The 27985-nt window shown below is 46.7% G+C and overlaps 1 protein-coding gene across 1 annotated transcript; it reads right to left on the bottom strand.

Annotated features, from left to right (window-relative positions):
• Positions 1–208: 208 nt before the first annotated feature.
• Positions 209–26568, bottom strand: Ckmt2 (creatine kinase, mitochondrial 2). Its single transcript, XM_075976338.1, has 10 exons — positions 26486–26568; positions 13867–14038; positions 12107–12305; positions 10638–10733; positions 9949–10170; positions 8731–8816; positions 7708–7831; positions 6764–6898; positions 4838–4963; positions 209–469 (listed from the first exon to the last, which is right to left on the bottom strand). The coding sequence occupies exons 2-10, from the start codon at positions 14016–14018 to the stop codon at positions 350–352; spliced, it is 1260 nt and encodes a 419-aa protein (XP_075832453.1). The 5' UTR covers positions 14019–14038; positions 26486–26568; the 3' UTR covers positions 209–349.
• Between the last annotated feature and the right edge of the window lie 1417 nt (positions 26569–27985).

The following is a 27985-nucleotide window of genomic DNA, read 5'->3' as shown; positions in this document are numbered from 1 at the left end:
AGGAAAAAGGTTCCTTTTGCCCCAATTTCTGGAAAATTAATTGCATTTGTGTAGGGCTACCTGTTAACGTCTGGAGAACTGGACAGGTATCTAGATATGTCTTTATGTGGCCTTAAAACATCAGCCTAGTATTTTAAAATACCGTTGCTGCTTGTAGTCGGGCCCATTGACTTTCTTAGTGTTGTTAAAAACTGGAGATGCAACCCAATGATATTAGGGAGAGTTTTATTGTAAAATAGCAGTACCTACAATTTTACATGTTTTCAAGTCTACAAAAACTCTCAGAGCAGAGACTTCTTCCTGTCTGTCACACCAGCAGACAGATTATTCATTGATTGGGAGGGAAAATTCACTTCCTGCTAAACTGGGGCAGAGGAGGGGGCACTTTAATGTCTTGGCCTCTCTCCAGCTTCTTCTCACAATCCACCAGGTAGTTGACGCCGTCGATGACAATCTGAACAAGTTCCACCTTGACCGTGAGAAAGAGGTGGGGCCACAAGGAGGAGGCATGGTGGAGAAAGGAGAAGGAGAAATGATTAATTCAAGCAGGAGATGCCTGCAGAGTCCCCAGAATGTGAACATGCCTCTTAGCAGGACTTTATCACATGAAACCCAGGCACTTATGGGAGGGGTGTCATCCTGAGGCTGGGCCAGATGTGGAAGGTGTCACCCTGAGCTGGGGCCAGATGTGGAGGGTGTCACCCCGAGGCTGGGGCCAGATGTGAAGGATGTCACCCTGAAGCTGGGGCTAGATGTGGAGGGTGTCACCCTGAGGCTGGGGCAAGATGTGGAGGGTGTCACCCTGAAGCTGGGGCCAGATGTGGAGAGGTGTCATCCTGAGGCTGGGCCAGATGTGGAGGGTGCCATCCTGAGGCTGGGCCAGATGTGGAGGGGTGTCATCCTGAGGCTGGGCCAGATGTGGAGGGTGTCATCCTGAGGCTGGGACCAGATGTAAAGATGGAGATGGGGCTTAAGGTTTTCTCTCAAACCTTTCTTAGGGTGGGGCTTCTGGGAGAATTTTATACTTGAAAATTATTAGTTTTCATTCCTTTCTTTAAAAAAATCATGTATGTGTGTGTGTTTGTGTGTGTGTGTGTGTGTGAGAGAGAGAGAGAGAGAGAGAGCAGGCATATGTGTGTCAGTCAGCAGAAGACAACTGCACAATTAGTTCTCTCATTTTACTATGTTTACCATTTTTCTATGTTCCCCACATACCTTTTTATTTTAAAGATTTGTTATTGCTTTACTTAATGTGCACACGTGTGTGCCTGCATAAGAACGTGTGCACTGCATCCATGTGGGTGCCCAGAGGCCAAAGGACCTTAGATCCCCTGGAGCTCGGCTTACAGAAAGTTGTGAACCACCAGGTAGGTACTGGGGACTGAACTTGGGTCTTCTGCAGGTACAGAAATTATTCTTAACCACTGAGCCAACTCTCCAGGCCACATGGACTTTTTTTTTATCAGCCTCTTGTATATAAGACTATACGATGACATCTGTGTGTTGTTCTTTAGATATGAATTCTGAACAGCTGCTCAACCCTCTGAGCACTGAATATGCTCCTGATACAGATATCTTTAATTGCACTGTGGGTGTCTTTCTGAAAAATTGTTGTAACTTTATAAACCATGCTTTCTCCGTGATAGGAAATTGGAGTATTTAAACAAATTTTACAAATTATAACAAACTATGCTTTTGAAATTTCCTGATTTTAAAAAATGTTAGAACTTCAGTGTTCAGATATTTGTTGAAGGCTGTTTACCTAGGATTTTTTTTTCTGGGATCCCCTCTAAACAAGGCACAGTGCTGCTCGGGAGGCCAAACTAAGACAATAAATAAGGGAAGACTGAGGAGGTATAACATAGTCTATACCCTCAGAGGGAAGAGCAGTCCAGGAGGTATAACATAGTCTATACCCTCAGAGGGAAGAGCAGTCCAGGAGGTGTAACGTAGTCTATACCCTCAGAGGGAAGAGCAGTCCAGGAGGTGTAACGTAGTCTATACCCTCAGAGGGAAGAGCAGTCCAGGAGGTGTAACATAGTCTATACCCTCAGAGGGAAGAGCAGTCCAGGAGGTGTAACGTAGTCTATACCCTCAGAGGGAAGAGCAGTCCAGGAGGTGTAACGTAGGCTATACCCTCAGAGGGAAGAGCAGTCCAGGAGGTGTAACGTAGGCTGTACCATCAGAGGGAAGAGCAGTCCAGGAGGTGTAACGTAGGCTATACCCTCAGAGGGAAGAGCAGTCCAGGAGGTGTAACGTAGGCTGTACCATCAGAGGGAAGAGCAGTCCAGGAGGTGTAACGTAGGCTATACCATCAGAGGGAAGAGCAGTCCAGGAGGTGTAACGTAGTCTATACCATCAGAGGGAAGAGCAGTCCAGGAGGTATAATGTAGTCTATACCCTCAGAGGGAAGAGCAGTCCAGGAGGTGTAATGTAGTCTATACCCTCAGAGGGAAGAGCAGTCCAGGAGGTGTAACGTAGTCTATACCATCAGAGGGAAGAGCAGTCCAGGAGGTATAATGTAGTCTATACCCTCAGAGGGAAGAGCAGTCCAGGAGGTATAATGTAGTCTATACCCTCAGAGGGAAGAGCAGTCCAGGAGGTGTAACGTAGTCTATACCATCAGAGGGAAGAGCAGTCCAGGAGGTGTAACGTAGGCTGTACCCTCAGAGGGAAGAGCAGTCCAGGAGGTGTAACGTAGGCTATACCCTCAGAGGGAAGAGCAGTCCAGGAGGTGTAACGTAGTCTATACCATCAGAGGGAAGAGCAGTCCAGGAGGTGTAACGTAGGCTATACCCTCAGAGGGAAGAGCAGTCCAGGAGGTGTAACGTAGGCTGTACCATCAGAGGGAAGAGCAGTCCAGGAGGTATAACGTAGGCTATACCCTCAGAGGGAAGAGCAGTCCAGGAGGTGTAACGTAGTCTATACCATCAGAGGGAAGAGCAGTCCAGGAGGTATAACGTAGGCTATACCCTCAGAGGGAAGAGCAGTCCAGGAGGTGTAACGTAGGCTATACCCTCAGAGGGAAAAGCAGTCCAGGAGGTATAACGTAGGCTATACCCTCAGAGGGAAGAGCAGTCCAGGAAGGACCACTGAGTACAGGTGGTGAAACAGGCAGGTCAAATGTGGATAGGGCTCTGTTCCCTTCCCAATGTTTTCGATTCAGAAGGAAATGGGACCCTTGAGAGAAGGTTAGGTAAGAGAGCAAGCTATGTGCAGCTAAGCCCACAGTCTCCTAATCCTGTGTTAGACAGGATTCAGCGGGTGGGCTTCTTGTTCACTCCAGGAGGGAAACTGGTCATATATAACTTACCTGATTCCTTCCTAAAAATAATCCTGACTAGAGTTGCGATTCAAGTTATCCCCAGTTGATAAAAATACCAATCAGAAAACAGTAAACATGCAATGGAAAGTCTTTACCATGCCATCACCAAAAATCATGTGTTTGGATATGAAAACATTTTTCTTGTTTTGTTTTCGAATTTTTGTTTTCGTTTGTTTGTTTCACAGCACTGGGATCAGATCCAGGATCTCACACCTGCCAGGCAAGAACCTCACCATGAAGGTACCCCACCAATCAGTGCTGGAAAGGCGGCTCAGCGATTATGGGCACTTGCGGAGGACCTGGGTTTGGTTCCCAGCAGCCACACTGTGGCTCATAAGCATCTGTAACTCCAGTTTGGGGGGGCACTGATGCCCTCTTCTCAATCTCTGGGTCACTAAGAATGCACTTAGTGCATATATATACATTCAGGAAAAACACACTTATACATAAGATAAACATTTTTAAAAACTGACACAAAGAAAATAATTTTTTAAAAAGGCATTTTCTACCCCTACTCATGTTATTTAATAATATTTATTGCTGAGATAAAATATTCATGAATTGTAAAAGATATTATAATAAAAATATATATCTATTTTTAAAAGCTTCTTAACAATTATTAAAAAGATTCAGATAATATTCAAAATGATGAGGACTGCTGGATTAAGTACACGTTTTTGAAAATGCTTTTAGACATTTTGCTAGCTTTTATAACGATCCTTTAGAAGGTTGCAATAAGCACTAGTTATGTTTAGTAGTTGCTACAGAAATTGAGAGAATGACCTTCTACGGTCGCCCCTCACATCCAGCTTCTCACAGCTTCTGCATTCTGGCTGAGAGGCTCGTCCTGGAACAGCAGCATTTCTTTAGCAGTCGGTGCGGTGCGTTCCTAGGTGAGCTCTCCAGACCCATCTCACCCCCTGCGACTGCCCGTCAGCGACCACTGTCGTTTTCAGGAACTCACAGGAGTCCCTCGGCATTGTCTTAGAGGCGCGTGTTTACACATACTTACCACAAATCCCTTCGACTAGCTAAACTTCACAACTAACGCATTAGAAACTCTTAAGTATCAACGATGCCAAATGAAGAAGCTAGCAAGTGGTCTTGAGCAAGCGCAATGCAGAATCGCGAGGGCGTTCCACATTCTCCCACTCTCAGAGGGACAGCACACCCCTGAGTCTATGGGGATAAAACCCTGCTCCTTTAGCATAGGGGACTCCTGTGGCTGATGTTGGTTAAAAAGCTCTTGGGGGTGGGGAGTGGTGGGGGCTGGTCAATAACAACGGATCCACTACGGCTCCTTCACTTCCCACAAGTGCTCAGAATGAACTGTGTATCCTTCTTGCATTATTTTCCATGCCAGAGAAACACTGAAGAAGGAAAGGCTAACTCAGGACCCAGTGGGGAAAGAGGAAGTGTGTGGCTGAGGTCAGGCTGTCGAGGCCGCTCTCCCACGCCCTCTTTCTGTTAGGCCAACCCCGTTAGTCCATGCTAGGGTGAGAGAGACGTTACCTCCGATCTACCAATCCGATCTATGTTGGAAATGTCGTATATATCCGCCACAGCCGCAGTGTCCACACCGCCGGTGCCGCGCTTCTGGAGCCTTAGGTTCTCCAAGATCTTAGAAAAGCGTGGGTCCTAGGGGAAGGGACGTTGTTGCAGCCGTGAGCAAAGACGTAATACGGGTCAGGAGCGCTTAAATATTTACAACATACTTGGACACATTGGCTGGAACGCTTAAGCCTTCCAACAATCTAATGAAGCGGGTATTATTTTCAGCCCATCAAAGCCCATTTTCTGGTGCTGGAAAGAAACGTAGCTGATCAGGTACCCTACAAATAACAGAAGCCCTTTTGGATCCCAGCTCGGGGGTGGGGATAGTCCAAGAGCCGGGAGCTGGCCGGTGTGGCATCTGCTGAGGACGTTCTTGCCACATTATCGTATTACAGGGCATCACACCGTGGGACAGAGCTGGTGTGCTAGCTTAGACCTTTCTTCCTGGACCGCCGCTAACCTCATCACGGAGGTCAGAGCTATGACCTCAGCAATCCCCATTACCTCCTGAGGTTACACATGCCATTGACATGAATTTGGGGACTAAGTCTCTAACATATAAGCTCCTCGGGGACAACTGAAACTATACTAAGCCCTACACTTCAGATGAGCAAACGTCTCCAGAGAAATTAACTTGCCCAAAGTCAGAAAGCTAGAAGTTGGCGGAGCAGCCACTAAATTTGGGGTATTTGGCCCATGTTTATCTTCATATAAATATACACATGTATATTTGCATGTGGGTGCCAACTTTTCTATGTTTGCTACTCACCTGCACACCTGTTTCATTGTTATAATTAAAACCATGAAGTTGAATCACTTTTCTTAGCATCAGAATTTTTAATGACAAAAAAATCACATACCTTTATTTTGATAGGCAGCACAATTTTCTAAGCTTGTTTAAGCTTCCTCGATGTACTTTGCGTGCTGTGGCAGAAATGCCTAGCTCCCAGTCTGGGGCCTTTACCCTCTGTCCAGCCATGGAGCTGAAGATGCAGCTGCTTGCTGCCTGAGCTCTTGTCAACAGAATGAGCGGAAGTTGTGTGTGCCACCTCCTTCCTGACACCTCAAACCTCGTTATGGACATGCCTACATGTGTTCTCCCTACACCTCAAACCTCATCGTGGACATGCCTACATGCTCTCTCCTCTCTCGTTCTAGGACACGGAGAATGACCGTGGCTATGCAAATGAGGAAAATGCTCTGAGCGATCCTTCAAACAAGGCCCCCTACCAGCAGCCTCAATCACCTGAAAACTTGCAAGAAATAAAAATTCTTGGACCTGGATGGTGTTTGCTGCCAACCCTGATGACCTGACTTTGACCTTCGACCACTATAACCTGGAAGTTCTCCTCTGGCCTCCACTGTGGGCCCAGATACTTCCCCACACCGCACAAAACACAAATACACAAATATAAAATGTAAAAAAAGAAAGAAAAAAATAAAGAAAGAGAGAGAGAAAAAGAGAGAGAGAGAAAGAAAGAAAGAAAGAAAGAAAGAAAGAAAGAAAGAAAGAAAGAAAGAACGAAAGGAAATCGCACAAGCATGACCTAGCAATCTGGGCTACCCAAGCCCTCCCTCTAGGTGCTTCTCATGCAGGCTCAGCTGTTAGGACAAGAGGGGAACCCTAGGGAGCAGAGCAGGCAGCCCGTACCTACCCTGTTACATGATGAAGACTCAAACGCACTATTCTTGAGTCCCCATCCCCTTTCCCAGGTCCTGAACCTTTTATCCTAACTAATGCAAGTGACCTTAAGCCAGCCCCAGGCCTCTCATCACTCTTCCATTGCAAAGGTCAGGGTCAAGGAGTGAACTCTGACACCTTCTGAAAAGCTTTCACATCTGCGCTGAATCTTGAGACCCAGCTTCTGGTCACAAAGCCCTTACCTTGCTGAGCTTGGGGATCTTAACGTGGACACCAGCTCGCAATCCAGTCCCGAGGTTGGAGGGGCAAGTCAGAATGTAGCCTAGCCGCTCATTCCACATGAACTCCCAGCCTCGTTCTTGGATTAACCGTTCCACCTACAAATGCAACAGCCAGGAACAGATGGCAGCCTTCTTGAATATCTATACCCTCAGGTCATCCCAAACGCCTGGAGAGAGGCCAGCAGAGCACAAGAGAGCAGCTGTAGTGGCTCTGTGTGCTTGGCCCTGAGAGCTCCCTTATAGTGTATTAAAGTGATCCTAGCAAATCGGGTGGCCATGAAAATCATTAAACACGGTTTCTAGAATATTCTAAGCTCCCAATAAATACCAGTTGATACTCTTTCTCATGCAAAGACTGCAGGAAAACGTAGGAATTCTCAACAGATACGTCTGTGAGAATCTGTTCTGTTTTGTCCCATCCAGTCCCACGGTCCTCGCCCACCCATTCCACCTCCGTCATTCCACTCACCCATCTGTCCCCATCTATACCACCCCCTCTCCATGTTTAGAATAGAATGAGAAAATAATGCAAAGAGAAAAGTCCCCACCCTTTGGAAGCACTGCTGTGGAAGATTTGATTCTTAGAGTAAAAAAGGAGTTCCTCTTTTGAAGTCACCAAAATATCTTTTTTTTTAAATGCAAAATAGCAGTTAAAGAAATGGCTCCCGTCTTGAGAGCACTGGCAGCTCTTCCAGAAGAACCCATATTGGATCCCAACACCCACGTGGCAGTGCACAACCATCTGCTCCTGTAGTCCAGGGGATTTGCCGCCCTCTTCTGGCCACCACGGGCACTGAATGCATGTGGGGCACAGGCAGTGCAGGCAAAACACTCATACGTTCAAAATAAAATAATAATAATAATTTAAAACCCATGATGTCTGTAAACCCATGATGGACTCTTACTTCCTTTAGTCCACGACAGAACCGCTCAAATACTCGTTTCATATTGCCTCCCTTTTCCATTGAGATTACCCTGGTGTGGTCTTCCTCGTTTATCCAGATGAGAAATGTCTTGTCATAATTATGCCTAACGAAGACAGAAATGCGGTGCTGTTAATTGCGCTTACCGCAACACTTGAAAATTCTCATTACCTCTGCAGCTTGATTGCTGTATTCATCTTCCCCGTTCCCTAGATGGCCCTTATCTCTTAACTGTGCCTGAACAAGAACTACAAAATAATGACACCTCCCAGAATGGAGACGGAGACTGAACCCAGCCATTAGCGATGCTGTGCAGGGTTTTACCCCCACAAGAATACAACCTTTCCTCTTGTTCCTCAAACAAGGTGGCAACAGCTCACCTATTTAGCTCCGATGCTAGGACTGTTTTGTCTTTTAAGAGATTCAACCACAAACTTGTGGTTCTTGGGAAAATGGGAGACAAGGGTGGAGGAACTTTACCTACACCCCAAGATTTTACATGCATTTGATACATAAACTCTGGCTGTTTATCCTTCTGTGAGCATTCTTCCTCAGCTCCTTCTGGGGACAGTTGGAATAACGAAGTCAAGGTAGGCTGAGGACTTCCATAAAGGATGTGTATACATTAAATAGCCACTCCTCCTTTTAAGAATGGTGTGTCGTATCAATATTATCAATTATCCATATGATAATCAGAATTTTCTATATTAATTTTTCATTTTGTGTTTGTTTGTCCTAAGTTCACAAACAGATTCTCTAATATGAAGTATTTTGAAGTCTTCCCCATGCAGGATTTATGCAAACCAGCTCACATTCCTGTCACTCTTTTTAAAAAATATCACAACACACACACACACACACACATGTTTTCAAGTAGATTTCGCTTCCCCATTTAGCTCAAGCCGGACATGCAGTCAACTGCAGTTCACAGCAACCTCGGGTTAGAAGAAGCAGGAGAGCTGAGATTCTCCACACACAGGGTAACTGTGAAAACTACATCCATACCAGATTCCCCTGGCATCAGGCCAGTCACGGGCCATCCCAGCACATGTTAGTAAAGGGGACACTGGCTTATCAAACAGAAAGTGGTCCTGTGGGCCAAAGGGGACAAAGCAGAGAGAAGAATCTGTAAGACTAGGCATGGGCCAGGTGATCAAGTCTCATCAGATAAAGAGGCCTCTTGGGCAGCGTAACTCAGACTAACTGGGAGCTGGAACAGCTTGAGAGATTTTAAAAATAAAAACACGATTCCCAGAGCTCACACTGAGGCAAGATCCCAAGCAGATGTGAGGATTCCTTCTAGATTTTCCAAGTGGGAGACCTTGGAGACTGTGGAGAGAAAGGGCTGGAGAAGGTTGGAGAAGTATCTCCTGAACTACTGTCCAAGAGGAAGCTCACCCATAAACAGGAAGGTAGGGTGGCTGCTTAAGGAAGATGAGGGTTTGCTCTGTAATGGCAGGCAGGTGGACTGCGGAGTCTGCACACGTCTGGAGACAGAGGTGTACCAACTACACAGCTGTTCTCTATGGTTTGGAAATGGGATGTTTCGTGCTATTTACAACTTCTGAGATGACAGAATCTTGTTTCTCCTTTTTGTGGAGTTTAGTTAAACGTCACTTTTGAAAATGCATTCTGTTTTAATTTGTGAGGACATAAAGGTACCCACTCGGGAGGCGGATTCAAGAGCATTGCTGTGAGTTTGAGGCCAACGTAGGCTACATTCCGAGACCTTCTCTTACAAAACCAAAAAGAGCCTGGTATATTGTCTACTCTAGAGCTAGAGAGATCCCAGGGGTACTGGGAGACGTCAGGGATGAGTGTCTACAGGCAGTCTCCACTGTCTCCGTTCCATTCAGGGGAAGCACCTTCATTTTCTCCTTTGATCTTCTCTGCTTCCAGAGTTTTCTTAGGGTGTGGTAGGCACGAACAGGATTTCCATACCCGACTGTTCTCACTTTCTCGAAGGTGGCAGGAGGCAGATCCCCCACTCACCCCACCCCCCTGTGCCCTGTCCACCACTCATACTGAAGTCTCCTCTTTAGACTTGAGCCCTGACTTGACAGGATTTAAAGCTTCAGCTCCTTTCTTACACCGATGCTGTGGTAGTCCCGGGCCAGTTTCAGCCCCGCAGGCCCCGTTCTTACGTGGGTAGAGGCCAAGGCAGAGCTGTGTGAAGGTCCAGCTTCCCTCCCAGCAGCCCCGGGGTAGTTATCAGCTACTCACGTCGATAAGCCGTTGCTGATCCTGCTCGGTCATCTCAGACAGCTTGTAGTAGCGACCAGCCAGGTCCCCCTTGAGGCCCTCCAGGGCAGTGATGGCCACATTCTCCACCTCCCTTCTCTCCGCCCGGGAGCAGGCAGGAGGCAGGCTCAGCCCACGGATGCTGCGACCAGTGCGCACCCGGGAGGACAACACATAGCGCTCATCAAACTGCCCGTGAGTGATCTGCCGGGTGGGGCAGAGCGGAGGGTCACCGTGGCAGCCACGGAGCACAGTCCTCTGACCTGAAGCTTGCCTGGAAAAAACCTTCAGGCACCGCATTGCGCAGAACGTGGTGTGTCTACGCCTGGGTGTGTCTACGTCTGGGTGTGTCTACGTCTGGGTGTGTCTATGTCTACAGCTCTGGGACAGCCACCTTAGTTAACTAAGGTGGTGTCTGGAAAAGATGGTTTTGGTTGGAGCAAAACACTGTAGGAAAGTTTAAAGTTCCCGTCAGTTGATTGTCCCCTAGATGCCCCTTTAAAAGACCTCTAAACCTCCCCTAGACCTCAAGGATATGGGGACAGTAAGCTATGGAGACCTTTCAGGACTTCTCACCAGGGTAGAGGCTCTCAGGGTCCCTCCTCTGCCTGTGGATTCAGGAAGTAACTGCATCATGGGGGTTGGGGCTGGAAATGGAGGCTGGACCCTACCTTGGATGCATCCAGGTCCGTAGGGTGCTTCATCACCCTTGGGTCATAGCCATTGTGCCTGAGCTTGATGACAGGATCAAAAAGCTCAGCAAACACCTGTAGGGGAGAATATCCTTCTGTAACTGGCTCGCCTAGTAGCAAAGGACTTTTGCTTTTACTTGTTCCCTTTCTCCTCAAGGACCTCCTCTGAAAGTCTCCGCGCTACCATGGGGGGCATGCGTATAAGAATAGGCTAGTGCGCGCACCAGAGACGAGCATTCAGAGTCACCTGCTCCTGACAGGGTACGGGACTGCTGGACTCGGCCCTTAACACCCCTGCAAGGATTCTGCCAAGCTCACTGTTACCACACTGGATGAGAAAACCTGGTGGCTAAGAACCCAAGGGCACCAGTTTGGGGGTGGGAGGCTAAGCAAGTTTTGTGATCAAAAGAGAAGGTCAGGTTCTGAGATTCTAAGCAAAGCACTAAGTCTGTGGGGAAGCCAACTGTACATAAGGCAAAACAAGAGCCGGTTACTCTGTGAGACTGTCCAACCCAAAAGCCAAACAACCAAATGAGCCGAATAGACAGGAGTAGCCTTTAGATTAAGTAAGGTCAAGAGAAGTTACATTTAATAACAGAGTTCTCTGCAGACTTGGGAGGTATGGGAAGTGGAAAGAAGGGTATTAGGATCAAAGAGATTGCTTTAGTCTGTCTCTGTTACAAGCTAACTAGTCACTATTTTGTTTATTTCGGATGACCCTTCTATTCCATTGATGGCAAGTTTCCTGAGACGCTGCCTTTAGTTCTATGTCAGGAGAGAGAAGAGACAGAGAATGAGGGAGTCAGTCTGCAGGCATTTGTCACTGTGATGAGGCTGCCCTGGGAGGCACACGTATGTATGGTCGTGAGCTCTGCTATGAGTAGACACTATATCTCCACACCAAGCATGAGGCTGGATCCAAGAACCTCGGTGAGCCCAGGAGCTTGTGCTACGGTAATAGGGAGATGAGTCTCAAACTACAGACACACAATCCAGCCCTACCCAACAGACCCAGATACAAACACTTGGATGTCTTTCTGGTGAATACACAGCATTCAATTTTGTTTGTTTGTTTATTTATTTATCTATCTGTTTATTGTACCAACATAGCTTTTGACAGGCTCAGAGAACTCTGTCATGCAGCCTCCCTTTGAGGAGGGTCACTGGCATAGCAACAAAGAAAGTCTTGTCCCTAGCTAGCTATACATCCCAGAATTCCAGAAAGGACTCCCAAGGATTCCGTGAGAGTTCCCTTTATTGGAGTCTCCCTGGAAATGCAAAAAGCTGACTCTAAAGAAAGACAGAGTCCCATGTCTGTGCACCTCAACCACACTCAGGGTAGCCCCATGACTGTGCACCTCAACCACACTCAGGGTAGCCCCATGACTGTGCACCTCAACCACACTCAGGGTAGCCCCACCCCTGGAACCAGCTGCCCTCTGTTTTACCTCGTATGACTCCTCGTCACCAGCCACCATGCCCACAGTCTTTATGAAGGGGTGGCCAGGGTTGTCCACTCCGGTTTGGATGCACTGGTCCAGGGTGTAGCCATTGGGGGTCATCTTGTTTCGGAGTTTGGCGTAGATGGTGGGAGTGAGGCACTCGGCCATGCAATTGTTATGTTTCCTCAGGTCAGGGTAGTCTGCGCTGTGGGAGGAGACAGGCTGTGGACCAGTAGCCCCCAGGTAAGGGCTATCAGAGATTCAGTTTCCCTGAGACCCTCAACCAGGCTCTCTTGGCCTAGTGGGCACAGGGGGCATTGGATAGAGATGCCTACCAGGCCTGACTTGAGTAAGACAGACTTAAGATAAACACCAGAGCCAGTGGCTGCTAGAGAGAGGACATGGCCCCACCTACCAGGAAACCCATGATACTATAGAAACAACAGAGGGAAAGAGGAAAAAGTCAGAAAATGAGTTGAAATCATTTTCAGATTTCCCTTCCACTCAGAAGTGTTGGTAAGATTCGACGAATTTGGTCTCATGGGTCTGTGGTGGGGAGAGAGACAGAGATAGAACTATCTAGAATGTTGTTTACTTCTCTGTCCTTTGCCTACAGGACAAGCTTCATGACAAGAGAGCCCTGTCCTGTCTCCAGAACAGTGACCAGCCATGGGCACAGCCTTTGGTAAATATTTGTTGGGATATTATAACACGCAGAAGGACACCGCATTGGACACTGTCTTACTCTGGCTATATGTTGTCTGAAGAATGTGAGGAGCACCACGGACTTAAACACAGGTGCTCTCCCCTCAGTGGTTCCTGGGCTTCATAGTTGCTCTGCTTCCCTCAGAGATGCTCAGGCTACCAGAGAGCAAATGTCTCCCGGAGAATCTTAATTGTTTTTTCTTCTACTCCTACCTATGTGGGAATCCCAGGAAATAATCACACAGTTCAAACTACTCAGGGCACTGGTGTGTTGGATACAGTGAGGTTCTGGGGCAGCAGAATATGACCTCATCTTCTGCGCAACATGCCTCCACCTCCCGTCTGCAATACCCTTTAATGGTCACACTTTAAGGTCAATACCATGGTGGAGCAGTGAGGGAGGTCTGCTATCAAGGGGCTTGGGTTTGCATTTGGTTGCACTAAACACATGACTTTGGATAAAGTCACTCCATCACCAAAGGATGTTAAAATGAATCCTTTCCCATGTGAAAAACCCTAACATACATCATAACATAAATGCTTGTTCTGTGAATGTGAACTATCATTGTTGTTACTGTTTAACTGGATGGCAAGATTTGGGCAGGAATGAGGATTTATTTCCTTATATTTGTTAAGGTCATTAGGCTTAACAAGCTTCAAAAATGATTAAGTTTGGCTTGGCCATTTAGAAAGACAAAAAGAAGAATTCTCAGGGACTGGAGAGATAGCTCAGTGGTATAGAGCACTACCTGTTAGCTCAGTGGTTTGGAGCATTGTCTGCTCTTCCAGAGGACCCAAGTTCAGGTCCCAGCACCCACATGGTGGCTCACAACTGTCTATGATTCCAGTTCTAGGGGCTCTGACACCCTCTTCTGGTCTCTGCAGGTACTACATGTACACTGTGCATAGACATACACCCAGGCAGAACATCCAAACAAATGAGATAGAATTAAATAGATAAACAAACAAACAAACAAAAAGGAGGCCTCTCAATGACTATTCCCAGCAGGAGAGAAGCGTCTGGTTGACACTCAGAGTTATTAAAAGCCGGGAGGACTCACCTTGCGGGAAAGAGCTTGTGCTGTTCCCGGGCATCAGCAGACACCTTCTGCCTGTTGAGCAGGTAGCCAGTGGTCAGGGCACTGGTTCCCAGGGTAGTAAAGAGCAGGGATGCATTGCGGCCAGTTAGCAACTTAGAGAAGGCACTGGCCATCCTTCTTCTTGGTAGAGTGTCTGGAAGCAAAGAAGGTGTATCAGTCAGCATCGTAAGAAGGCGCTGAACCGCTGGATGAGAGCAACAGGCGAGAAAACAATCAGCAGGGACATGGCCCTTTTGTTTGCTTTGCTTATTTTTCTTCCTTTTATTTTTTTTTTTGCATTAATTGGGAAAATTAGTGGTTTTCATATTTTGTGGGTCCGCAAATAATTTTCTCCAGTAATTACAGAGAAAAATAAACAAAAATTATTTACTTCTATATATTAGACCAACTGTGTGCTTTTTGGACTTTTCAACCATATAACTAGACTCTGAATAAGATAGATTTCTGAACTTGTAAGAGGTACTGAAATTCTCTGAGGACCATTGTCCCACACCTTAAACAAACTGGTATCAGATCTCAAAGTAACAAGCAAACACATTTGGGTTATCTGAAGGGCAAAAGTTCTTCTCACTCAAAAGGTTAAGGTGCCAGCAGTATGGGAGTGGTGTGTCCCAAACTTCCACTCTGGCTTAGGATCCCTGAAAGGGGATACAGTTGTTCAAAGTTAACAAAATTCCATCCTTTGGCTCCTAGCAGAAGCAGGCTCAAAATCTTCCTTTAAAAACTCATATTTATCTTAGTCTTGGATTCTTGCAGATTAAGATTAAACAACAAGCTCCAAACCAAAGAATGACCAAGATATCCAAGTATGGTAGTTTACATATTATTCTAGAACTTGGAAGTAAGAGGCTGGAAAATTGTACCATGTTTAAGGCCAAATGGTCTGAATAGTGAGTTTTAGGTTAGCTAGGGCTATGTGGTAAGACCCTACTGAAACAAACACACCAAAGAATAAAACAAAAAAAACCCTGAAAGACAATGGAATTGAACAGTTGAACATGGCATAGCTGAAAAAGGAAAAACGGAAATTCTGAGACATAGATTAGCAAATATGATTGATAATACAATGGGAAAGTTGGATACAAGCTGGCTTGGAGTCACAGAAAGAGACACCAGAGGAAACAGAGTGATGTCTCAAAGGAAATGGCCAAGAATTATCCAGAACTGATAAAGTACATGAGGCATAATGTAATATAATCAAACCCTGAAGAAACTGATCCTTAAGCCAATGCTAATCAATGGATATTGCTAATTTTTCAATAATAAGTTTAGAGAAATATTATTTTTAGAGACAACAAGGCAATGAACTCATTTCACACAAGACTGAAAGAATACAAATAAGAGACAAATCAATAACAAAGGAATTACTAAAATAAATTCTCGAGGAAGAACATGGCAGTGGAGGGTGGCCTGAAATGTGGATAACAAGGAAAGTGCGTGCAAATCTTAATCTGTGCTTATATAACTCTCAGCAAACCAGGAAAGTTGGTATTCAATATGCATAGAAAGAATCCTGCTGGCCCTGTTGCTGCTCGGAAGTCAGGAGGGCCAGCCAAGCCTTGCAGTATCACCTGGAAGGAGCTACTTAGTGTAGGTCTCTGAGTGGACAACAAAGAAAAGCTTTTGTCAATACTTTCCCACTTCTTGGTATCCATGCTGTTCAAATGAGGAAAGCGTGGGTTCCTCTAAACTTGGGTGTGTGTTCCTGGGCCTTCACTTCGAGGTACCCCAAGTTTAGGTGGGTTGGTTGCTTTCCAGAGCTTGTTGGTATGTACCATTATGGCCGAAAGCCCGAGTCACCCAGAGAAGGTTGACCCTCATATAGGGTGTGGCATGGTAGTCTGTATTTATCCTTCTGACATCAATTTTCTTCCATGACTAAATTTGGGGAAACTGATGAGCATCTGAATTCCAGGATTCTTCAAAGAAATTTCTGCTAAATCCTAACATGTTGACTAAGCATCAGACTTTCAACATTTATGAAGATGTTTTCCACATTGGCCTAGGAAATCAGCTTATTGGACACCTTATCTTCTATGTTAATGTCTGTATACAATTCTCTCCATCCTAACGGTACATTTCTGAAATTGTCCTGACAAATCAGCCATTTCTTGAAGCTGTCCTCGGGACTTGTCATGGCTGAACACACTGACCTCATCACATATACTTCCTTGTTCTCCGTAGGGCTTCCATGTTGCCAGTATCCTTTAAGAACATGGAGACGTTCTAAAGTGTGCTGGCCCTCACATGTAGCTGGCGGCACCAATTCACACCTTGGTGTTGTCACGGTCTCAATTCTGCTTCCCAAGCAGAGGGACAATGCTGTCACCCTGAGATTTGCTATAAACTCAGCAAAGGAAGGTAACTTCTAACCAATCAAGCTGTCACCCTGAGATTTGCTATAAACTCAGCAAAGGAAGGTACGTTCTAACCAATCGCCTTCGAGGCAGTAGGGGCCCAAGCGTGCGGCAGAGCATGCTGTCCCTAAGCTAACAGGAAGCATGTTCATGTCTGCAGCGGAGGCAAATTTCTTTACCATGAGTTTGTTCCTTCTGGCTGCCTATGTACTCCATGGTAGGAGGATTTTGGAAATGGGGACTCTGAAGAATCAGTGTTAGGAAGACAGGGAGAGAATGATTTCCATGAAAAGCCCAGTGGCATCTGATCCTAAGAGGCTGGCACATAGGTGGGCATCTGGATCAACATACTACAGTTTGATATGGCATTCAGGTGTCACTCATAACAGTAAGGACAGGTCCTTCACCACATCCATTCCCACAAGGGCGTCTGTATCTAGACAGGATCCTTTGCTTTGAGAATCTCTCATTCATTTTTAAATCTGTTACCTTTCAAGCTCAGGCCCTGCTTCCAAACAAGCTTGCATCCTTTTCAAGGTAGATTTTGAAGCACTTCCCCTAACAACAAACATAGGAGATAGCAAATTTGCTCTTGCTATTTCCCTGCTCAGGTTCCTATGTCCAGGAGCAGCTCACCATCCAGGATGACCAGTTCAGACTTCTAACTATCAGAGACAACAGGTTGACAGCTTCCTGGGTACCACCACAGCCATCCTCGGCAGTTTCTATGGTGATTCTGCAGTGACTACCCCATAGAAAATGGGCCTCCCGGCAGAGCAGAGCATAAATGTGTATCTTTCCTTTTTTTCCCTTCCTTTCTGTCATCACCACCACCATCATCATCACATCTATTTCTTTCTCACACTGAGCAGAAGGATGGTGTTGGACTCAAATGAGCAATAAGTAATAAGTGTTGAGGGACTAATATTTAAATCTCCTGCCTTCCCAGAAATTGTCTTCTGTAAAATATAGGAAGGCAAATTAAAGCACTATTACTGAATGTGTGTTTCACCAGTAATACATGTCTTAGGAGACCCACTGAAGAGACAGAAGGGGCCTCATCCTTTCACACAGCTAAGCAGATAGAATCCATTATAGACATGTGCTCAAGGAAACACAGGGAAAAGGACTTGGCGGCACCACTGTCATACAGAGATTATTCGAGGGTCATTTCAGAATTGGGATGCCGTGTGTGCTAGCTACTTGTTTTAATTCAAAGAATGGGTACATCTCCAGTTCACTATGCACCAGGTACATCTACAGTTCCAGAGCCAAGCACCTACATAAGACAATTATCTTCCCACTGAGAAAGGGAACAGCTACTGGCCATGGTTTCTCTTGCAGTCTACATTCAAAGCAATGGCTTCTAGGTCGCAAAACTGGCTAGTGGCTTACTTGGTTTTGTTGTGTCTTTTTGAGCTAGAGTCTTGCCATATCTCTTAGGTTGATCTTGAATTCACAATCCTCCTGAGGGTCATATAGGTGTGTACCTACTCTAACTTTTTACAGTACGTTTAAAAGAGACAAAGACATAGCTTATAATGACACATTTTACCAAAGGAAATGTTCTAAGATAAAAAGGGGGGCTCTTTCCTTCTATTCCTGTTATGTCTCCCCACTCTACTGTGTGCTAGAGAGTGTGAGGTATAAGCAAGGTGAGCACTAGGCAGGGTGAGGAATGCAGGCCAGCCCTACACCCCCAAGGGAAGGCAGGGCTGGGAGGCAGCTTTCTTGGCCCTCACATCCACTGACACACACTTGCTAGGTTCTTACTAAACACCTGCATGGGTTCGTGGGAGCTAGGGTACACTGTCCAAGTCAGTTACTTTTGTTTTAGTACAGAAACATTTTCTCCTTTGGCCCCTGTTAAACATCAGCAGCTCTGCGGGTTTGGTCTACCTGGAGCAATACACTCAATATTGCACAACAGTAATTATAACCTTTCTCATTTGTTGATAACATAGGAAAGCAAAGCAAGAGAATACTTTGAAGAGCCTGTTTCGACAGCAGCCTCCAAGAACAGGTAGATTATACCACGTCACAGAGCAGGGGACGTAGAAGCAGAGATTTTTCACAGTTTAAGGCCACACAACTAAGAAGAACACACTGACCCAACTATCCATTCTGTACTGGTAAAAATCCTACTCTCACAGGCAGGATTTTACAGTGAAAACATCATGGTGTACTTGGATGGAGCTGACACCCTTGGCTCCCAAGGACCAGAGCTGCTGGGGCCCTAACTGCTTTCTGTCCTCACTGGTAACTCAGGAACATGAAGTGGTTTTTTCAACCAGGTTTTCCACAACAGAGAAACAGGGGAGGTTCAGAATGGGCCCACCAGTACCTCAACAGGGTTCTGGGCAGCCCTAAGGAGAAACAGAGTCGGAGGGTAGCCCCAGATGCTCCTTCCCCAGGAAAAATATTAAAGAGACTAAGATGGTCAGCAGGGTGTGAGGTTCAAGACCGAGCGAAGCAAATGACATTGACATGCTTCACTGGTGAGGTACAGTGTGCAGCGACAAGGAGGGGGACCAGTTTATACAGGTGAAAGTGTCTTTAATTTTTTATTGTATTAAAAATTACTCATTTAGAAAATTTTAACAATCCACTGTATGGCAGTTTCTGCAGAGATCTTAAGTTGGAGAAGGAAAGCCCAAAGCACTCCTTACTATATGCTGAGCACATAGTCCCAGTGCTTGATGCGCTCCATCCCGTTCCGAGTCTCCACCGGTCCCTTAAGATGCCCCTGTAATCTCTGTTTTACAGGTCAGAGAATGGAAATGAAGAAAGGCGCCGTGTCAGAGACCATGTGGCCCGCAAAGAGGAGTCCTGGGATTCACACACGGCAGTCTGCCTTCACCAGCCATACCCTGAGCATGAGCCCTCTCCTGGGAATTGTGTGTTAGGGACCAGAGTGGTCAAGGAGCTCTGAGGTGACATGGTCTGGTAGTGGTTTGCGAGGGACCTTGTCAAATTTTAACCATCCACCAATATTCTTGCCTCCTCTTCCAAGAGACTAGTACCACGTCACACACTGCTGAAAACTCTAATGGAAACCTTGAGTAGACACCCCCCAAAAGCATGAGTGGAAGCAGAAGACCATGATGTATCCATGGTGTCCATTTAAACACTGGCTTTCTAAGCTTCTTCTAGATGGAGAAGTGGCCATTGCCTTCGGCAACATCAAGCCTAACCTACCTCGGAATGCTACACAAATGAATAAAAATGGAATATGCCCTGTGTTCTTCCTCTAGGTCCAGAATCTTAAGGATGAGGTCACAATATTCAGGACCATAGCCACAAATGCAATCTAGCTCTGCAGGGAGCCTACAAGAGACCATTTGTTTGGAATTTGAAGTGTTGAATGAAATGGGGACTACTATGCCTAGAATTTGTGGTGGTTATCATCAATGGCCCCAGGGAAAATCCATAATTTGTAACAATGCTCTTTAATTTGAGAGCATGGAAACTTCAGAAATGAGAGCCTGAGCATGGCCAATAAAAACAACCTAATAAATAATTTGTGCCCAGAGATTCCATTAGGTTCCAAGAATTAAGCCATATGTTTCATCCATCCATCCGTCCATCCATCCATCCACCCACCCATCCATATCCATCCATCCATCCATCCACCCACCCATCCATATCCATCCATCCATCCATCCATCCATCCATCCATCCATCCACCTATTCACCCATCTATCCACCTCTATGCCCATCCATCCATCCATCCATCCATCCGTTTGTCTGTCCATCCATCCATCTGTCCATCTGTATATCTACCTATTCATCCCTCACTGCTCCCTCATATTATCCCTCCCTCTACTCCTATACTCAACAAATATTACAGAATAAATCCTGGTGTCAGATGTTGGAGTCACCTCAAGAGTTCTGTCAGAGTTCAGGGAGAGATAGATCTCTTGTACAAAGGACAAGGTAAAAATAAAGAGGTGAGGGGACCCCCAAATGCCTGATGGAACAGGAAAGACTTTCTGGAGGAGGTGAGAAACTTTGTCATTTTTCCAAATGAACAAGGGAAAGGCTTTGGAGACAAAGGGGATAGAACGAACAAAGATGGGGCCAGGAGAGGCAGCAAGCGGAAGGGCTGGGAGGCCGGATGGAGACTGCCGGTCCACAGCAGGGCCAGTAATGCAGACATAACTGGAGGAAAGCATCCGTGAGGTTTGGATTCCGAGATTCTGTACACGGTAGGAAGATACCACAGCGTTTGAGACAGAGAAGATGTCTTTGTGGATTTACGGATAGTCGACACCAGCCCAATATTGCCAAAGAGTGGTCCATAGGCTGTCATCAGTTACTCATGATGAGAATACAGAACCCTTGTAGAGTGTTTATAACGCTTTGATAGAGTGCTTTTAACTTCAGCTGACTTTTCATATGTGTTGATTTTACTTTTCTAGTAGTTATACTTTATTATGTCTTACAAATCAATGGGTCTGCTACGGATCAAGCATGATTAATAGATGGTGTGAGAGTCACTGCTCAGTTTCCACAGACTTAAATGGGGCTAACATCTGGGCTTCCCTGCCTCCTAGAAGTTGTGAGGATTGAATGAGCCCTTGGTGCAAATCTTGGCATTTAAGGCATGGGTGGTATATAATGGACCTTCTGTGGTGAACTTGATAAGATGGGTGAGGAAAGGAAAAATATCTGTAGACAGAGAAACCAGGCAATGCATTCTAGAGTAATCCAGTCAAGAAACCAGAGCAGAGGAAGCAGGAAGGCTTCCTGAGACGGTGGAAGATTCTCCAAGGTGTTCAGGGCCTTTGTGCCCAGTTAGATGTGAGCAGGAAGGGTGTGAATGAATCTTGGAGGCTGCACCCCACCCCGGTTTCAGGCTTGAGTGATTCACCCCACTTGGAGTCATGCTCTCCAGTGGGGACTCTGGCTGGAGACGAGCTTTGTGAGGGGAGGGGAAGATGCTCGGATGAAATGCAAGAGACCCTTGAGGTGTTCCAGAGGGAATGTGCTCTTTCAAATGTCCTGTAGTGAGCGTGTAAGCACTTGAAAGGCCACCATACCTGCCTGGGAAGTAGTTATCTAGTTACTACTTACTTCACTTCAAATCCCTGCCTCACAGCCTTCCTGAGCGATCTCCTGTAGAGATAGAGAGCTCATGACTGTCAGTCCACAAGTTTCTTTCTGAATGTGACAAGCAGCATGTGACAAAGGCCTTGGGGCAGCAGACCCTGGTTTGAGCCCAGTTTTGTAATGGTTATTACCTGTTGTCTTCAGAAAGGCCCTCGAAGGCTGCATTTTCCAGGTCTTAGCTTTCTCAGACATTAGTGATAAATGGTAAGGGTGGGGTCCACATTGTGCCTTCAGATTAGTGCCTGGGACTCACTCAGAGTGAAGTGAGGATGAGCACCTGCCACTATCCTCTTGCACTATTTCTTGTGTTTGAGAACGCTCTTTGCACCTCAGCAAAGACCCTAACATCAGAAAGCGGACTTTGTTCTGGGGAAGGGTTTGCATGTCCTTTACTTAAAATAAACTTCCCGGAAACAAAGCAAGGTCACGGTGGGGCAACTGTAGCACCACACTAGGGCCACATCTAGTTCTTCACAGGAATCCTTTAGCCTGGTACCCTACTTTCCATCAGATCACCCCTTCCTGGATCTGCTCAGGAAGATAAAGCCTTGGGTCTCAGCTCCTTTCTGTCTTAAAGACACAAGTTGCCCCAGGCCCTGAATGTGACAAGCAGGAGCACTAGGTCCTCCAGGGACATCCATCCAGACTCTAGCATTTCCACATCTGTAACTTCCACTGAATGTCTTCTTTCCCTGTGTCCTTGGTATCTTCTCACCCAGGCCACAGGGACTTTTGTGGCCTGCTCCCTGCCCTAGGGTACCCCAGAGCTGGAAAGCCTGGAGCTTTCTGCAGGCCAGGGCATACTTCGCTGGCCCAATTCACCTCTGTGGAAAGGAAGCTAAATAGACATAAGCCAGAGGGCAGGGTGGCACCTTCCTTTTGTACTAAAAGCATCTTCCTGAGTCTAGATAGAGGTTCAAGAGGGAGGCCAGAGGTCACAGGTGAGTGCTACCCTGACAGGCTCCCATCTGCCACCGAGTGTGGACTTTGGGTGGCTGATGGGTTGGTTTTAGGATCACTTGGACAGCTCTGGGAAGTGCTGTGACCAATCTGGAAACGGAAGCAGGAAACAGCTATCAACACAAAAGTTCCCAGGCTCACTGTCCCAGCATCGTGCTTTGGGAGGAGAAATAGAGCTCCAGGGATATAGGGCAGAGGTGGATGGGCCCTCAGCACAAGTCTGTAGTATCAAAAAAGACAGGAGCAAACAGCCTGTTGGAGAAGGGTTAGCCTGTGTTGAGAATCTGGAGCACTCTACAGCTGCTGCCTCCACTCACCTAGACACATATATAATGACCCATTCCTAGATGAGGAAAAAGGCATCTCATAGGAATGAGTGCAAGTATTTATGTAACAGCGATGCATCATATATGCGCACACATGCATGCATATGTATATTTGCCTCGTATAAGCATCAAGAATGTTTTTGAAGGTGGTTCATGAAGCACTAAAGGGTTAGTCTACAGCAATGTATTTGGAGGAGTCAGCCATTCGTTTTTCTCCTGCTGGAGTCCTGGGAAGCATCACTTCTGCACACATGCATTCATGACTTCAAAAGGAAAGTGAAAAGCATATAAAAGATGGTGGGAAAATACCCAGACATCCATTTGCTGACTCTCGAATGCATATCTGCAAGCGTGGTCCCACTGTAAGTATGTCCTGAGTAGGCTGCCTAGCACAGGCAGCTGCTAGCCCCACTAAGTGAAGGGATGCTGATGTTGCCCAGGGAGGTTCAGCATCGCATTTCCTATGACGGGTGTGGCAAGGAGGAAGGAGCAGGCTGCAGGAGGTGCCTTCACTAACATTTTAGGGTGGATCTTCTACTTCTACACTCCCTCCTGGAGACTACTGCCTCAGTGACTCCAGATGCCTGGCCAGCCTTTGGCTGCTCCCTCTGAAGGCCTATTCATCTCAACTTTCTCAAAAATCATCTTAAACATTTCACTTAATTGTTTTTTTATTTCATTCATCTCCCTGAGGACAAGAAGTCAGGCCAAAATATGCTTACTACATACTTTAAGATTTGTTGATCAACCTTTGAATACAAAATGAAGCTCAGCCAATAAGTTTAACCAAAACATGGGCTCACTTATCGCAGATCCTGGCGCTGGCAGTGTCTACGACAGCTTCTTGGCCTTGTGGTTTAGCCCCTCATCTTTCCCACCTCTGATCCACTGCTTGGTTCTTCACTTCTATCTAGAAATAGCTCCCCAGCCCTGCTCATCTAGCCAAAGAACTACCACTTCTTCTTTTCCCACTAACATGTAGTGAGCTCCTACTTGGGCCCTATAATGCCAGGGGCTTGAGAGGCGTCTTTAGACTTTGCAATAACCTATCAAGCAGGATTTCTTTGGCTGACTGGAAGTCAAGTGGCCTCTACCTAAAGTTGGCTTTGTCAGCAGGTGCTGACCCAGGTTCATGTGGACACCAGCACCTCACCTACAGCCCTGCCTTGGCTGGAAGAGAATTGCTCTTGTAAGTCCAGGAATTTAGTACTGCTCCCACGTCACTCCAAGAGTCCAGAAACACTTTCACCACAACCATGCCAAGGCACAGGATTGTCACCTTGGAGCATGTGACTCCTCACTGAGTCCCAGAACATCTGAATCTTGTTCTCTTCCCTTCCTCGGGCTTCTGCAGAAGTGCCCAGGAATCCAGGCATTTCTGCGTACACTCCGCTCTGACACGAGGCACTCGGTGTGCCTGCCAAGCCTAGCTAGGGACCCTGCCCTCACCCTGACTTGCTTTCTCTCTCTTCCCATCCTCTCTCCATTCATACAGGGTTAGATACAAGAGGAGGAAGGGGAGGCTCTCTATGCTCTTACCAGGAGAGCTTGCCTGTCTGTTCCTCTACTGGGAACAGCTCTATGACTCTTGCTTTGAAAATCATGTTTTTTTTTTTAAATAGCATTTGGATAAAATTAAATCAAATTTTGGGGTTTTAAGCCAGGGAAATTGTGTGTGGGGGTTGTGATGTATAAGAACATAGCCTAACTAAGCCAAAGGTATTGGGATCATGTTCGTGCCTACATTTTCTGTCTTCATCAAAGAAGGGTGAGCACTTTAGGCAGAGTGCCAAGGAGCTTTGACTTTTCTCCTGTCCCAGTTGGAGGACATGGTCCCAGGTTCCTGATTTTCTTCTCTGGCTCTGTAATGTCATCCACTACCCCATGAGCTACTGCTCGCTCTGGCTGTCCTGGGGTGAAGGCCATGTATGCCTTTCTGCTGACTCAGAGTTATTTCTGGTCCTGCTGTTCATCACGCCCATCTGTCTGAGCTTTGCCAGGATAGGAGAAAGGGAGTAGTGGGGGAGCCACGCGTCACCCCAAAACAGAGGATGACCTTGAGGCTATCCCAACACTATAGGATTTTCTGAGCAAATTCTCATGATGCCAGTCATGTAGGCAAGCAGAAAATGGCCAAGATGTTCCTGTTGTAAGACAGCAAAAGGATCCAGTTACCTTACATGACAGGATGCAAGGTCAACCTTAATGGGCACTCTTGGGCTTCTCTATCTGACTCAGCAAATAGGAAGTCATAAGAACAGAGGGTTCTTCCCTGAGGGACAGGCAGCTTGTTAAGATGGCCTGGGATCCCTTTGAGAATTGTCTGTCAGGAGAAATCATTTTCAAGAGAATGGGGGCCTAAAGGCCACCCTGTCCTCTGAGCAGCTGTGACAGAGTGGGATGTCATCTTCTCTGACTCTTCAGGCAGGTGTGTGTGTGACCTCCGGCAGTCACCTTCAGAGTTGGCTCCACAGGCAAGAACTCCCAGAATACTAGCCATAGATTCCACATGTGACCTCAAAGAAGAAAAACGAATCTTCCTCTGTGCTGTGGCAGAGATAGAGGCTCAGGATCTCTGGAGTGGGGACCCAGTCGGTTCACACCTCCTCATTCCAAACCCCCAGCTTCTGCTTCCTGTTTCTGCCTCTGCTGCGTTTTTAGCGAGACTGTTTCAGTCCCCAGTCCATGGTCGTCTCATGAAGCTGGCGGAGCCTACACTGTGCACACCTTAGCACATAGGAATGAGCTGCTCTAACCAAGGGATTTAAAAATGGTGCTTCCTAAAGGGAGTGGGGTGCAAGGGTAGAAAGACTGACCATGACCAGTGAGTCCAGGAAGAGCCAGTCTTCCTGCCACCTCTGATGTCACGCTCTCCATGAAAGGTCAGAGCAGAAGGGCACAGACGCAGTGGGAAGTGAAAGATGTTCACGGGAAAGCGCCCTCCTGGAAAGTACACACTTTAACCAATGTGGCGTTGTCTGATTGCCACCTCAGAGGCCGTAGACAGCACAGTGTTGGTCCCAGTACCTGGCCGTGCTTGAGGAAGGTTCAGAGGACAGCACTGAGGACAAAGGGGGCTTTGGTCTGTTGGGCAAGTGCCACCCCATGCATTCAAAGCAGAGCTTCCAAAGCCATGAACGTTACACATAAGGACAAGGGCAGGACTGGTAATGACCCTCCCCCAAGAGCCAAATAAGTGAGTAAAGAGTGGGCTGCCACTCAGCCATTTGAAGCTTATTTTTCTTTTTCCTTCTCAAAACAGTGCCTTCCAAAGTTCATGTTCAGTATATTAATATGTTCAAATATGTTCAAGAGTGAATCTCTGGCCTTAGCATTAGCTATGAAATGGAACCTGGACCATTTGTAACTGTTCTGCTCTTTTGGAAAGCCTCAAGGAGCTTAAAATCTTCTAGGTAGTTTACCCCCAAGTCACCAGGCATCTCTTTTGATGCAGCCAAGGAGAAACACTCCCAGACATGAGCAGACTGGTCTCTGCAAATTATTAGAGAATAAAATGTAACATCTAAACTTTCCCCAATGCAGGGTCAAAAATTCCACATTTAGTTTTTTCCCCACAAAAATTCTTGATTCGCTATGAAACAGGCACACCAGGTTACGGTTCTGGATTCTCTTTTCAAACTGCTCACACTCATGCCCTGGGAAAAGGTGATGCCAGGCAGGAGCAACCATACTGGTATATCACGTTCCCATTTTTCTCTGGCCCACACACAGTTTCCCAGTGTTTCTCCATGGCTGGGGCTCACCACATTGGCTCTAGCTCTGTCCTTCCTCGGAGAAATGAAGCATTTTGATCATCTCACTGACCTTGAAGCTGGAGGAGTCTGTCCTACGCAGATCCTGCTGCTGCACACAGCCAAGAAGTGTAACAGGAGCTTGTGGGCTCAGGCTAGAAAAGGCCACTGTGCTGGGCGGGGCTGGAGAGTCTCCTACCAATCAGACCTCCAGCTCCACTGGCTCCCCCAGCTGTGTCCTTGAAGGCCAGCTCCTGACTCTCTTGCCACTGGGCCAGGTGTCCTTTCTAGAACCTGCCATTTCTATGAAATGTTTGCCTTTTCCTTGAGCAGGTAGACCTTCGAAGGGTCCTGCCAGCTGGCTCTGCAGACAGTTCTTGCTTTGAGATGGTCTTGCGGCTCACTTGGAGGGCAGTCCTAGCTTGGGACAAGAGCCAGCAGAGGAAACTTCCTACCTGTTAGGAGGGGAGAGAGGATTGCCCTGGAGAATAAAGTCTGAGAGAAATCTTAGGTGGCCTCTTTCTACCTGTTAGAGAGAGCACCAGGAGCAATTGGGAAAGCCCACACTTGTTATCTGGTTCAGGGACAATGATCGTTACCATCATCTTCAAGATGAGGCTCTGTGAAGTAGAGACTAGACTTTCTCACTTTCTATACGCACCAGCTTACATGACCAGCCAACAGCCCAGTAGACCTTATCCCTGCTAAAAATAGCCTCCCAGGACATCCGCCACTGAAAGGTGCCTATGAATAGCAATAAACCACCCGGGTTTTGGACAGCAGCCCAGCCATTTCAAAGGAGCTTGCCTGGGCTTCTCATGGCCATCACGTACACAGGCAATCACATCGATGTCACCTGCTCACTCCTTTCTCACTGAGGGCACCGCCAGCTCAGAGAGTTGCTGGACAGGAAATGCTGGTTCCCCTAAGTGGGTCAGTGTTCTTGGCCAAAGTTTCCTTAAATTTGACCCACAGAAAAAGTGCCTTTGAGGTGAGCGAGGTGATGCGGGATGGGAGAGCTCAGGAAGGGTCTCCTGAGAGCTGGGAAGTCTCCACCTGAGTGTGCACGCACACATCCCGTCTCCTCCGCTGTGTGCTTAGGGGTCAAGCACTTCACCACGTGTTCCTGACAGCCCAGTTAGCTTGGGTTCTCCCTGTCGATAAGACATGACTCACCCTGAACGGGAGGTTTTTATAAATTGATTTTTTTTCAACATGTGATATGCTCAGCTGCTTTCTGGATAGTTCTGTTGTTTCTTTGAAGCAATCCGATTGTGCCAACCACAATTGCTTCATGATCCTCCACAGGGTCTTAGTCCCAGCTGGATGCTGTCATCCGGGGTCACAGTTCCTGGGCCCCAGTGGCCTCCTCTGCGGAACATGGGGCTGAAGGGTGGAACTCTGTGCTGGGATGGGGCAGAGGGTAATTGGAGGCTTCTTCTTAAAAAGTCTCTTGTGAACATATATATTTGTTGTAAAGTCAATTCTGGTGACTTGAAAGTATGACTCACAGATTCAGAAAACAGCAAGGTTTGGGGAGAATGGCAATGTCAATTTTTGAAGAATGTCAAAC

The sequence above is a fragment of the Microtus pennsylvanicus genome, chromosome 6 (assembly GCF_037038515.1).
Source record: "Microtus pennsylvanicus isolate mMicPen1 chromosome 6, mMicPen1.hap1, whole genome shotgun sequence".
NCBI classification, from domain to species: Eukaryota; Metazoa; Chordata; class Mammalia; order Rodentia; family Cricetidae; genus Microtus; species Microtus pennsylvanicus.
Note: the sequence above shows the minus strand (reverse complement) of the source record. Positions and strands in the feature narration are given on the sequence as shown.